General features: G+C 41.6%; 1 protein-coding gene across 2 annotated transcripts in view; it reads left to right on the top strand.

The window, feature by feature from the left end:
- The window catches only part of LOC109626633 (SPARC (osteonectin), cwcv and kazal like domains proteoglycan 2), a 35,101-nt gene that overhangs the window by 11,517 nt on the left and 8,754 nt on the right, over positions 1-14,830 (top strand). Inside the window, exons 1-3 of one of the 2 annotated variants that reach the window (XM_069517989.1) lie at positions 5,732-5,737; positions 7,443-7,476; positions 13,306-13,420. In XM_069517989.1, the coding sequence (XP_069374090.1) occupies positions 13,308-13,420 (113 nt within the window). In that variant the 5' untranslated portion in view covers positions 5,732-5,737; positions 7,443-7,476; positions 13,306-13,307. Of the gene's footprint in view, positions 1-5,731; positions 5,738-7,442; positions 7,477-13,305; positions 13,421-14,830 lie in introns of those variants that run through there. The other variant, XM_069517988.1, reaches the window with a different exon arrangement.

Raw genomic sequence — 14,830 nt, 5'->3', positions numbered from 1 at the left:
TATATATATTTATATACTGTATATATGTATATATGGTGTGTAATCACCTCAAACACCCTTTAATACAACTATAGATCACGTTAGTATCTGTCAGAGCAAATGTGGTGTAGAAAAAGAAAAGAGCTTTCATGGTTCAGTAAGAGTAAACTGAGGAATTGTGTCCTCACACAGGTGTACAGGAGCCTGAGGAGTTAGTATATAGAAGGATACATGTATATTAGAGCAGATCTGATTGTCTTAATTGATTCTGTGTGCTTTTCTGCCTCATGTTTAAGTGAATATTTAATGTATTTGTCGCTCTAAACCCGGCGGCTTCGGGACAAAAGACAGTGTCATTTTGGAACACTCTAATGCTTTTCTAAGTGCTTCAATCTGTGGTGGGTCTGCGCCATTAGTGTATCCCATTTCTCTGTCGTTTTCAAAGGCAGCGGGGTACGAACAGAGCGAGACATTACCTCCACCACTCAGGCCTCAGCATGCTGTACTGGGGCGCCATAATGACCCGGCAACGGTGAGATGCACTCCCGCTGCTCCCTGGTAACTACAGGGAGACAGAGGGTGGAATGCAGATTCACGGCCGCCTCCGCCTGCGTGCCCTTTTGCAGCGATTTTAAAGTAGGGAGACGCCGCTAATTCTGCTACATTAATCAAGCAAAGCGCATTACTGTGCAAATGATGGCCGGGGGAACGGTGAGCTGACAAGTCCTCCCAGGAAGATCGGCAGATACACCTCGGTGATCTGATAGGATGACAGGGCCCCAGCCCCAGAGCGGAGCAATCATCTGAGGAGATCCTCTCACATGCAGGTCTCCATTCATTACAGACATGACCCGGATCACCGGTCCATCCATCACCCTGTGTTTATCCAGTCACTGCCTGAGTAAACGACTTCATGAGGCTGATTAAATGACGACTGGAGGAAATGCAAAATGTCCAGATCATCATTTAATCTCTAACTCATATCCCGCTGTTTAAGTTGGGTCTTTACTGCAAATATCGTCTTCAGCATATCAATAAGGACGAGTGCGGAGGATGAAGCACCCAGCTCTAGCCTCGACTCAGAGGGATTTCATGAAAAGCAGAGGCTCTGAACTGCAGCTCTTGAAATGAGTGTGTCTGTGTGAGTTCAATGTTTTTGAAGGCGTTTCGATCACTTGATTGCTGTTGGCACTGTTTATTAATCTGTCAGAATATCTGCATCTGAATAAAAAAAGAGATAGAATCCAGGAGGGATAAACATGCTGATGAGGAGCCAGAATTTTTCAAAGAAATAGATCCTATCTGAGGAGAAATCAGGATTACTGCCGTATCACCAAAAAGCCAAATGCTCTCACATTTTACGGGCTCATTTGAAATTTGTCTGTGTACAAACCACCCAAAAGAAAACCTGATACCAAACCCTGTCTTTCCATAAAACGATTTGTTTAGAAAAAGTAAGTAATGTTAAGAAATGTTAATTCCTTATGTCCTCACACATATATAATAGTATTTTTATTAAGTTTATCTAGGCCATAAAAGTTTGAAAGCCAATTTGTGAAAAAGTGCTTGTAATGTTTTATCATCCAGTCGTTTGATGGAAGGAGTTTGGAAAGGATTGGGTGAAATCTGTCATGCAGGAGGACTAATGAAAAACAATCTTTAGCACAAAATGAAAAGACAGAAAATCTGTTAAGTAGAAATGTACGCAGCTGGATGGATTAATCTAAAAAAATAGAAAAAAAATTAGCTTCTACACGGAACAGTTTCTACAAACATCAAATTGTCATAAAGTGCCACATGCTGCTGCCATCAGATCTGGATGCACGTCAAAAAAACTAATTACAATACTTGTTTGTCTGGTGGCCTGAATTGATATTCCACCAAATGTCACTTAAATCTGCAGACATAAAAAGGAATGAGGTTGACATTTGGGGAATACACCCAGTCATTTTCTTTTATTCTTTTCTTTGTTGTTTTTACACTTTAAATTTTACAGTTGAGCTATGACCTGACAGTAGAGAAACTAGTGCCATGTTGGAGCCTCAGGTGAGATTTTAGACCGAGAGAGAGTTCTCGAAATGCATCGTAGATCAACGTCTTCTTCAGAAATCGAGTAATTGAGATGAAATGTGCAAGATATTGTTATGTAGCATTAATAAATAGGAATTTCTCAGTACTGACAACAGAACTGATAATCACAGTCAGGTCCTGGTACTATCCCTAATCTTGTGGCGCCCCCCTGGTGTTTTGCGTTTTCAGATACATTGTGCACATCTAAGGAATCACTCAACAACAGAATGTGATACATCTGAATTAGACCAGGATATGTACTGTCCTGTGGTCCGAGAGGAGCTCATCATCCTCTCAGCTGTAGATGAGGTGATAGTGTGTGTGGAGGTGACGTTTGTGTGTATATCAGCGTGTGTGTCGGGGATGTAAGTGTCCTTCTGCAGGCAGTAGACTGTATCTGACCCTGTCACGTTACAGGGGCAGATGAGCTGCAGTGATGGAGCGAGAGGGCGGCGTGGGCGTGACGGATCTTTGCAGCAGGGCGAGGAGATGCGGAATCTAACGGTGACATTTATTTTACACCGTGAGCATTTTCTTCATTGAGGTGGCGTTGCTCTCCAACACCTCTGGATTTGAACACCCAAGAGCATACAAGCTTTTCTCCAACGTTTCTTCCTGATTTTTTTATTTTCTATTTTGAATCCACTCCAGATCACTGCATAGTTTGTATTCCGCATCAGACGCTCCAAGGATACAGGGCATCTCATCTGACCTCTAACACTTGAGCGGTGGGGAAACATGAGCATACATTACAACTGGCCCAACACTAGCTTTTCACATACAAATTACACAGTAGCTACTATTACTGATAATATATATATATATATATTACTAGGATACACTTCCATAGAAATGTGACGCATATATTTTAAGATATTTAATCAATGTTGATTGTGATGCGTGTTCATGTTCTTAATTTCAGCAGAAAAACATTGTCCATGGTGTTTAATAAGACGTGAGATGTGAGCGCTGCACTTCAGAGGAGACGCGATGGTTCAGTGAGATGTCTCCAAACATGGACAGTGGTTTAGTGGTTGGTTGTCTGTCAAAATAAAACTCCATGATTTCCTCGGCCTGTTAGCTTTGCTTTGTTGCTCTCTGGAGGGAGTTTCTGACACTTCCACAGACACCTTCCAACACCTTCCGGCAAATCCTCTTTTTTTCGTCTGCACTTGTAAACACATTTATTTTTTTATTTCCCCTAAACACAAGCTCTTTCTAATCTTAGCCATCTTAGTATAGATGCATATCAAATCTGTTTTTCACATTTATTTCTGCGGTCCAATCGTAATGGACGAGGTGTCTCCACTTCCTCCCACTATTCAGAAAGGAAGCCAAAATATCCATGATACAATTTTTGAAATTGGTGCAAATCTTTGAGAAAAATATATTTGACATGTATTTTGACTTTTTTATTTGGTCAATGCCCGATCAGCTAACATGAAGGAGGCAGGATTTATAACCTTTACTGCAGCCAGCCACCAGGGGTCGATCAAGGCACTTTGGCTTCACTTTTTGGGGGCAGTCATGTTGTCGATCTTTATATACAGTTTATGTATCCGAACAGTACTAGCCATTAATGTTAGCTCATAAACAGAAACTATACACACACCTACTTCCTTGCTATGAAATGAACTTGCTGTTAAGTTGCATACAAGTCAAAAGATTGACTCGTCCCTGTGGTTGTCGTGCAGAGCAGGGATGTGTATGAACATTTTTGTGTCACTCAGGAAGATGCGTGACGTTGGGGTTCGGTGGTTCATGGTTATCAGGGGTATTCATGTCGCCAGCAGACAGGGTTCAGTCGAGGTGAGATAGACGTTAACTCAGAGGAGCGCAGTCAGGCTTGTGGCCAAATGCTGTCTGCCTAATACCGGCGAGCTGGTCCGGGAGGAGCAGTCGCAGCATCTGGATAGTCAAGCTCCATTAGACTCCCGGCTCTGTTTTACACCGGCTGCGTTACAGCCTTGTTGACAAATGGCAGAAGAGGTGGTGTGTGATATGAATCACATAACTCTGGGGACCTCCACCATGAATAGCATACCCCCCTCGCTCCCTGATCTTTTCCCCTCCTCCCTTACCACCCTCGTGTCTGGGCTTGCTGTGAAGCCTGGCTGGGATTCAGTGGGACAGCATTAGTTCTCAACCTTGGTGAAGGACTAACTGCAGCCTCCGCCTGGTGTCCTTGCTGTCACCCTGCTGCTGGGAGAAGATAAGCACTCCAGCCTTTGGGACACGCTGTAGGGCTCCCTTGGGTGTGAGCTGGGTATTTCACGAAGCAATGCAAGCAACAATTAAATAAGTAAAAAGTAATCTGACGTGTGACATGCCATCTTTGAGTCTTTGATGATGAGGTAGGATGTTTTGCGGAGAATTTTTTGACATTTTTTGTACCCAAGATTTTGCAAACACAGATTCTGCTCTTGATTTAAGGGCTTTAACAATTATCCCTACTCCCTGTGCACTGCGGCGTCACCCCGAGAGTTCTGTGTTAAGGCCATAACCTTTAAAATGCCATGAAAAGATGCAGATCAGAGGAGAAAAAGTAATTTAACTCAGCAGTGGGGTGTTAACATTTCATACGACATGTTTAAAGTTTATTTTTCTCCTTCTCGCATCAGTCATCGCTGACATCCAGCCGTTTGGGAAGATTTTTCCAAAGATAACAAACACTGATGCTGCCCCTCGTGTGTATGTAGCACCTAGATGTTTTCACTGCTACGAAGAAATATATTTCCCTCTCAGAAACATTTTCCTCTGAGGTTGAAATCTGGAGAACTGCGGTGGCTCAGCTTGCCTCAGCCTTTTAAAGCCATCCGCTGGCTTTTTGACTTGTCCTTGTGTGGCCTGTAAATTGTTCATAGTGATATATTAAGCTGCTGTCACTGCACTGTTAAGTAGACAGGTAAGGCTGTGTGTGTGTGTGTGTGTGTGTAAGAATTAGGTTTATTTACTGGGTTGAGTTGCTGAAATAAACCATGCAGTGCTATATTTCTTTCAAACACACCGGAGTGCTGAATGATGGTGCACACGGGGAGTGGCTGTGGTGGGTATTGATGTGTAATGCCCTTGGACCTAAGCCAAGACGGTGAAATGGAATGAAAGGAAAGTAGTCACTCCCCTGTTAACCCAAGGTTGTATTTTACCGAAGCTATATCTGTCTGTGTTGTCAACGCTGCGCTTAGTGAATGTGCTCTATATGTCTGCTGCTGTATCTATAAAAAAACATCAAAATCACATCCGCCCGCCGACTTTAAAGATTCCCACCGATTCTCTTCTGTTCTTTCGCCCCTGAGGCAGATGCTGCATGTCGTGGCTCATCCACAAACTTCTGAGCTGGTGGGAGGCTGGCGTTTCATACTCGCTTTAAACAGAGCCAGAGAATGAGTCCTCAGTGATCGGGACCCCTGCCAGCTCGCAGAAGTGGCAGCTGATCATCCTCGGTTAATAGGCGCTCATAATCCTCTGTGAATGTCTTATGTTGTCCCACGAGAGGAGCGAGACTAAGGCATGTATTTGCAATCAGTGAGCATTAAGGGCTGACAGTTTCACTGCTGCCATAACTGTAATAAACCTACCCACTGATTGCATGCTGAATGGAATGAAAACAGTTTTTTCTTCACCTCTAACAATGGCTCTCCCTTTCTTCCTCCCCCGCTGCTGCTTGTCATTGCCACAGGAAGTCGAGGTTAGTGTCTCTTGTTGTTTACAAAGCACTGTCTGTCTTTTCCCTTTACATCTCTTTTTCGGTTGTAGGTGTCACCTGCCTGATGAGTAGGAGCTCATCCTGCCTGCGGAACAAAAAATGCGAAATTGATCTTGGACAAAAGCTCAGCATTGCAATGTAAAGACAAATAAATAAGAAACAGTAACAAATAAAACAGAAATAGCAGCTTCCTAGAAAATAATGAGATTCGTACATGGAAACACATTCGTCTTTTTGGACAGTCAACTATTAATCCCATGCAGAAAAAACAAGAATACACACTAAAACTGTCCCTTTAACTCCTCACCCCATGCACAGTATTTAAGACGCCTCGTCACTTTGACTTGAGAGCTCTGTCTCTGCGTCCCCTGAGCATCATAAGACCAAGCTGAACTGAACAGACCGGATCCTCTGGGTCCTCTCCGGGCCTTGCGCCGACTAGAAACCGCTTTATAGTTGATCCTCTCTGTCCTGACAGAAAGAAGTGGGTCAAAATGGATACGGCGTGGGGGGACGCTGAATTTTTATTATCGTTGCAGCGCAGCGTCGCCGGGGACCCAATCTTAAAAACCAGAGTTAGTTTGCAAATATTCCCCCTGCAACAGTGCGTGAGCTAAGATAGTCCAAGTCCTTTTATGAGATACATTAAAGCTGTCAGAGTCTTGCTGTGGTCGTTTACTTAATGTTAGAAGGTGCATTTATAACAACAACCACGGTAGTAATAAAAATAAATATTATAGTTATTATATATATATTATATATGCACCAAGAAGAACTTCAAGAGTCAAGCAAAAACAAGTTAATATTAAGTTTGACTGTTTCATTTCAGAATCTAAACTCAATGTCACTCACATGCTCTCTGTTGTTGACATTTTGTTTCCTGCAGTTTGAGTTTTATAAGAGCTGTAGATATCCATGCTCAAGCTGCGAAGCTCTAGAACAAGCTAATACGTGACACATGACTTTGTTTTATTAACGTTGGTCTCAGATGTATCTCTACTAAAAATAATTTACACAATCCAGTGAAGTTTTAATTGTTGATTTAAGAAGCATGATCATGTTCTGTCCATAAAGAAACATAATATAATATATATAATATATAATTATATGGGAATATGACATATTGGGAAATACTGTTGTTGAGTGAAGTTAAAAGATTGATATCACTAATGTCTGCAGGCTAAATATATAACTGGAGCCAGCAGCAAAGCATAAAGACTGGAACATGATTTGGTGCAATTGAACTAGTATAGATTACTGTGTCTGAAGTTGGTGATTGTGGTAGTAATACCATACATAAATACAATATTATTAAGAAAATAAAACCAACAATATGACCCGGTACATTCATTTTCTCCATCGAAATAGAAAGACAATTACCTGCCAAATAGAAAAGATGCTGACGTCCAACACACGCCCATCTACAAACCAATCCGTGTCAAGTATAAACAGATGCAGCGCGTGTAGGTGATGACGTCAGGACACACGTATGTCAGAAACTGTCATTTGTGACGTGCAGCAAAGTTCAGTTAATTTTTACACATCTGTTATTTTCCTTCATTATTTATGCTTAACTGAAATATTCCCTTAATGACTGAAAATCATTAAGTGTGAGCACACGTTCTCCACAGTGATGCCTGACATGAATTATTGAATTAATTAATGCAAAATATATTTTCTTTTCCAGGAAAACACGGAGGAGAACACAGGATCTGATGAAAGTAAGTGAAACTAAAATGTTTTATGGGATGAGATTAAGATTTTTCAGCCGACGTGATGATGGATGTGTGGTTTCATTTGAAGTATGGTGTGTTTTTCCTCTTGTTTGCGCCACTGCACTTTACGCAAAGTTGGTTTGCAAAGACTTTAAATATTTAAATAACTTTTCTTTAATGGTGCTTTCCACTGACAAAACAACAGATATCAGATAACAGGGACATTATCAGTGCGAGGAGCTGTATGCATTAAGCTCCAGACAGTGGAATAACACTGTGCATACATAAACAAATTGAGTGGCTCTTTTAATTGCAGTTGTCTGAAGTTGTTGTCTGAGGTCATGCAGCTCGTGGGGAGCACAGGGCCGAGGTGTCAAATCTTTTTGACGGTGAACCACGGTTATGATTCAGGGAAGGAGAGGCCGAGTCTTCAGTCAGGTCCATTAGTTTGAAAAGCCTGCTATAATTGCCTTTGTTGCTAAGGGCTCAACTCAGAACTCCCACCAGGCTCCATTTACCTCGATGGGGGTCTGCTCCTAGTCCACAGAAAGAGAAATCTGACTATTACAAAAGCATCTGTGAACATACTGAATGCTTCTATTCTTTCCAGTTGATGCACTTTTTAGTATTTAACATTATCTAACTTTTTTGCTGAGCAACAACTGCTTCTGCAGCCACAAGCTGTGATTAATTCTGCTCAGCTCTGAGTCCGAGCGGTTTTCATGCACAAGGCTGATCAATCACTTGACCAGAGCGCCGACTGTGGAGTCCAACTCACTGAACTGAGACACAGCTGAACAGTGGATATTCCTCATGATCCCTGATTCCTGAACCAGAAGAGCTGTCGTTATTACAAACGCACCAAATCTTAATTTAAAGGAGTCGTGTTATTCTCAAAGTTCATGATTTGGTTTATTTCTTGAAAAGCTTTACGTGTCCTAATGTTCAGAACATGCATCACTTTCATGCTGTTCATTGATAAATGGGAAAATCAGAAATTGAAAAACTCAAATCAATTCTCAAGACAAGTTAGAAATCAGTTTTTTCGGTTTAAACCACTGGTATAGTTTGTTGCCATGAACTGAACTCGTGCTTGTTTCAGCAGAGCAACCACTATAATCTACATGCAGCAGTGGCTATAAGCTCTGGTTTAACTCATCGGTGGCTATAAGGCTAACTCTTCTGTTGTGGAGGTGAAGAAGTGAAGTGTGAATCATTCCACACATTATAAAGATGCTGCTCAAACCTGTGGCAGCCAATCTAACAGACCCGCAGGGCTGCCAGTGTGTTCCCTGTGCGAGGTGAGTGTGAGAAGGCGGCGGTGTTCGCTCCCCACCCACACTGCCTCACTTAAAAATCATTGAAGACATGCCTCAAAGGAGAAAAGATATGAGAGGAAGCGGCTCCGCACATTATCCCAGTCATCTGTTCTTACAACAGGGGGAATAACCAATGTAATCTCAGGAAAACACGTCGCTCGCTGCAGCGTGGGCAAAGCTCATTTAAATACCATTGATTTCATCCCCATTCCGGCTCCCAGTGGGACTAATTCCGCAGACTTAATTGATCAAGGTCTTCTTCGTTGCAAATTCAACATGACAGCAGAGACTCCGGCAAAGTTTACCTGCACGCACCGGAAAGAACAAACAGGCCAGACCCAGGCTTCAGACAACTCAGCCTTTTTCAAATGAGTGTTTGAGGGACGTCTCAAAACAGTAGGGTGTCCACAGCTCTGACTGAACAGAGGAGCTGTTATATTTGACCTTGACGTGCTTTATTTCTGATGATTAATTAGACTTCTTTTGTGCTTAGAGATCCAAATTATATATTTATATTTAAAAAATCAAGTGACTATGATTATGTGTCCATCTGTATAATTCAGAAATAGCTCAAACATGACAATTAGAGGTGGACGTGTGGGTTGTATCCTCTCTAATTATCAGTAAATTATTTTTTATCTTCATTCCAGTTGAATGAAATAAACTGCTTTAAATCAGCAGCCACCAATTAAGTCAAGGGATGTTAACGGGTCTTTTAACATGACAGTAACAGCAAATCCAGTTGAAACTAATTAACTCAAAGCTGTCAGATGGGCTCATCTCTCAGGCTTTTATTATCCGTCAGAGTATTTTCAGTTTCAGATGCATGCTACTACTTCTTGGCAGCTCATTAACAGGTCTTTTGCAGATTTCCTTGTGCAGAACCATTAAAAACTTCTATTAAAAGCAAGCTCTGACAGTGTGAGTGTAAGACAAATGGTTGATGACCGGTTTTAAAGAGGGGTTCTGTCCAACTACTTAGTAGTAGGGCAGTAATAATGATAATAAGGATATGATTACAGGAGAATTTAAAACCCATAACGACTCTTTCAGATCCTGGTCCTTCGCTAGAGTCTCAATGCACCACGATGCAACAACCAGGAGAGCTGTAAAAAACCCACTTGATATTCGTGCAAATTAAATGCTGTGTTTGTGGATTTTATTTTTTAAGATGTAGGTGTTGTACAAGAATACTACTGGATATAAGGGATGTGTTTGGTTTTTACGCCGTTGCCTGGAGGCGGTAAAGGTTCTCATATATGCTGAGCATCGCAGCAGGGGGAGAGCTGCACATGATAGAAACACCAAGCCGTGTTTCTATGGGAACATACAGCATAATATACAACGTTGTTAGTTAGTCAAACTAATCTGGCATCCCCCTCCAAAAGTGAAGCCTCCTGGTGGCGGGCTGCAGTATAAAACATAATACCTGCCTCCTCCATGTTAGTGGGTGGGACTAAAAAAGTCAAAGTACACGTTCCATCGATGTAAAAAAGAAAAATCAACCATCCTCCTACAAAATGTGTTCACTTTACAACATATCTTGTTGTACAGCTTAGTGGTGAGCTTTAAGATGTTGTTTATTTATTTATTTATAATCATTTTTGTAAATTTTGATTAGACAAATGCACAGTTATCCGGGAAAATTCGATGGCATTTTTACTGTAGGTGGCACAATGGCATTGGGATTAGATTTAAGATTCAGTAATCTTGAGTTCATTCATTGCAATTTTTAACAATTCGAGCTGTATAAGTCCCAGCAGAAATACTTCAACAGATAATCCTTGGCTGTAAGATTCCTGATCGCTATGTATTTTAATGCAGATCTTGATTGGGATGCAGATTTAAAATGTTTTGTTAAGCGAACAGAATGGAGTTGGTTTAAGAGCTTTGGTGGAGGTTTGCTGTCTGAGTTGTTTTCTGGTTTTATTTGATTCTTCCTGCTGGTTCAGTGCACGGCTCACAGCACAGCCTGTAGCTGCCTTTTTCTGTGAGTGGCCAGCAGGTATACAGCAGCTGCTCACTGGTCAAGAAATAATAAAATCCCTTACACTGAAGTGGGAATAGTTCACGGTATATTACACTAGTAAAAAAGAAAGAAAAAAAAACACGGAGTTTGGTTCTCTGCCTCCATAAAAGTTTATGGTCCGTGACTGGAACCTGTTTCAACAAAAGCACCATCCTCCTCCACCACCTTAGGAAAACCTGAGTGATTAGAAGTGATGTGATCCACTGAGGCATAGAGGAAATATGAGACGACTTTCTTCGTTGTAAAGAAACAGTCAAAATGATATGTTCGGTAACAGTTGTGGAAGGTTTTATCTTTATTTTTAAATAACGGAAGTAGGAGACAAATGTGTCATCCTCTGTCATAGTCTGGATATATCGTTCGGCTTCTGGGGTTAAATTACGGCCGAGCAGAATAGGTATTGTAGCAGATGAAGTGAATGAAAGTCAAGTGGTCACAAAATGTTTTATATGGAATGACTGTTTGGACTTTATGAGCGACCAGCACTGCCCGGAGCCCGTTATCTGTCTCTGAGCTTCTCTGCTGAGGCTAAATGCTACGTCTTGTCTCTTCCCCTCTGAGGAGAAGCTTTTAAATTAACAGATTTGTAATTCATGTCCTTTTTCACTTACTTCTGGAAAAACTGCTGCACAGACATGTAGAACATGAACCCTCTCCCTGTGAAACCTGTCCACCGTGCCTTACCCTCTGCGCTATTTGTGATGCACCTTATTCTGTGATTTAGTCTCGTAGCATTCCCCTCAGCCAAAAATCTAAATGTTCTTTTATGAGCGTTTGCAGCAGCAGCAGGTTGCCTCTTCAAATATATTTTTTGATCCCACAGATGTTATCTGTGTGCCCACGTTACAAGCTGCTCTGCTCTTCTTTTTTACTGGATTGTTTGTAACTCCTCTCTGCAGGCAGTGGCAGTTCGTGAAAATGGTGGTTTCAGAGTTTTGAGCAATTTATTCAAGAACAAAAAGTCCTGTTGCACCGTGAGGTGAGAGAAGACACATGTTTCTCCATTTTGACATCAAAGTTGTGCGTGGTGTGTGTAATTTAGTATTTCTGAGATAATTGCAGGGTTGAACTGATGGAAAAGGTTGAAGTTAAAAAACATCAACATCGAATGTGGTTTAAAAAAGTATTAAGATATCAAAAAGCTGATTTCTTTTGTTTGATTGCACACAGTAGTCATAGTTAACCTTTATTCATCAAGCTGTGATGTGAGCATTTCCCTAAATCAAGGTAAAACACAGAACCTTTCAGAACCTTGTTTAAACAGGGCAAAGAGATACCTGCTTTCCTAAAGGACGAATTCGTTACCTCAATAATAAATCGTACATTGTTGCTCCTGGAACTAAATCCAGCTGGGAAGTGCTGCAGTACTTTGGCTCTTTGTAAACTCAAGTCGACAGCTTAGTTTCATACTGAGTCTTCTTCTCTATGGTACAAAAGCACCACAGGCACAGAGCCTCCTACCAGTATTTTTGGAATCCCTCAGAGTTACCTTGTCATCCACTGATTCCATAAAAGTCCACTGTTCCCTCCCACCTCCCTCCTGCAGCATCAAAGTATCACCTCGTCGCTGGATTCCCAGGGATCTGGCTGGCAGCCACCTCGTCTGTTGACGGTGTTGACTACAAAGCAGCTGCTCGGAGCTGACTCAGGGTTTCACTGCTTAAATTTCTCTCGCCGACCGCCGCCTGCCACTCACTCTTAAATTTATCGGAGAGTCTGCGCGGCCTCGGTCTCCGGCGATGATGGTAAATGGGGCCGGGCGAATGTGGCATCCAGTTTCGGGTGGCATTGACCACAGAGAGGGGAGGGTGAAGGACACAGTGCTATTTCCATCTCAGTCTATCAGTGGAAAAAAAGAGAAAGAGGCTGGCATTGAACCATTTAACTCTCCGAAGAGATGCAGCTGAGGGAAGGAGGGAGGGAAGCAGAGGAGGGAAGAGGAAAGAAAGGGAATATGGGAGAGAAAGATGGAGCCTGAGTGAGAGAGGGAGAAAGAGAGAGAAAAGGCAAGCTGGGGAGAGACAGTGATAAGTTGACGTGGGGGAAGTGAGATGTGACAGGCGGAGAGAAAGAGATGCTCAGTCAGTGCTGTCAGGTTTTTCTCGCAATCAGAGACAGCCGTCGGAGACTGCAGGCGGTGCTATTGACGATGGGTTGCCTCGCTAATGACAGCTAGGCGTCCATGTTTTCAGTGCTGACTATAAAATCAATAGGCTCATGTGTGCACACTGCCAGAATATTTTTCTTCGCACATTTCATGATTTTTATTGCAAACGTCTTCGAAACAAAAAGACAATCGCGCGAAGACGAAAGATCATTTAAACTTGATTACACAGGACATAAAATAGCTTCCTTTTGTTTTAGAGCCAGAAGACGAAGGAAAAAAGAATCGAAGGAGGAGTATTTTGCTCCTGGTGGTGAAAACGAAACAGCCCAGCTGTGATTGACACCTCTGGATTTTCAGTGTTGTTGTTTTTATGTTCGCAGCCATGGACATCACCAAGGACCCGTGCCAGAATGTGAAGTGCAGCCGCCATAAGATGTGCGTCGCTCAGGGCTACCAGAGGGCCATGTGTGTCAATCGCAAGAAACTCGAGCACAGGTGGGTGGAGACCGGGTTTCCCGAGACGTGGTGACGTGTTTTTTTTGATGGTTTCTACACGAGGAGAAGGACGGACGTGTCTGCGGCGTGTTGGTGTCAACAGCCGATCGCTGCGTGTCACTATCTGAGTGAAGATGTATTGATTAGACTCAGAGACAGAGAATGTCATGAGTCAGAAGGGCAGTCACTGTAGCACCCCCACCCCCAGCTGTGACTAATGAGTGGATGGATGAAACTGACAGTTATGGAGACAAATCAGTGACAAAATAATCAGATATTTCAACTGAATGTCTAAATTTAAACTTTTATCACTGAATGGATACCTAAATATTTGGCTCGGTCAGATCTGAGTCATTTAATTTAATTTTAGTGTCTGAATTTGACCAAGGAAATTTAAGAAAACTAATTTTGAGTTTTCTATCGAAATTTCTATTTGAAAAGTGAACAATTTCCATATGATTTGAATTCACACCACATGAATGCATACACATGGTTAAATATGCCCATGCTATAAATTCAGTGGTATTTCATTACATTAATATTCACATTAATTATTCACTAATGATTAAGAAATAAAATGTTGATTTTACATGTTGATTACAGCTGCTCCTGTCAGAAACAGTAAAGACGTGCCAGTATTATGGGGTAACACTTGATATCAAGTGTAAATACCTTCTGGTTAATTAATGCATAACTAATACATGACTCATCATGAACTAATGCATGATGTAGCATGAACTCCTTTGGCTCAGCATTATTAATGAAAGAAGACACGATTAGTTTAATTATTTAAAGCTACATGGATTCAGAGTTCGTGAACTCACAGTCGAGCCAGAATGAAAATTAACATCTGCACCAGATTATTACGCTGGAAACAAACAGTATAAAACATTCCTCAGCTATACCATTGTTTAATTAATGTTATTGTAGACTGTTTAGAAAGATGGATGTGTCTACAGCTCGATTACAAACTTTTTCCTCCACGTATGAATAAAACGTTCAAATATAAAGTGACAGCACTGATCGATACAGCAGCCACCAGGGGGCGATCGAGTTTATTTGGCTTCATTTTTGGGAAGCTGTGATGTCCTCCATCTTTATATTTACTCTGCGGTGCAGCCGTACTGAGATGCCAGTTGTGTAACTGTTGTTTTCATTTCATCTTCTAAAGTTAGTTGGAGAGTTAAGCTTTATTTCAGACCTGTAGATCGGCATCAGAGTAAAAATTAAATATATTAATTATAAAATACAGCATTCTGTGTGACAGTTTTAGTACTGTGACAGAGTGGGTGTTGATATTTTAGGAAATTCTTTCCGATTGATGTTTCTTTTTAAGGGTTTTTGTTAATACTTTTAATTAACAAGCCATTTTTGCCCCTGACGTGACAGTGAAATAGAGAAAACACAAAA

The sequence above is a fragment of the Paralichthys olivaceus genome, chromosome 21, assembly GCF_024713975.1.
Source record: "Paralichthys olivaceus isolate ysfri-2021 chromosome 21, ASM2471397v2, whole genome shotgun sequence".
NCBI lineage: Eukaryota > Metazoa > Chordata > Actinopteri > Pleuronectiformes > Paralichthyidae > Paralichthys > Paralichthys olivaceus.
This window is presented reverse-complemented; position numbering and strand designations above follow the sequence as displayed.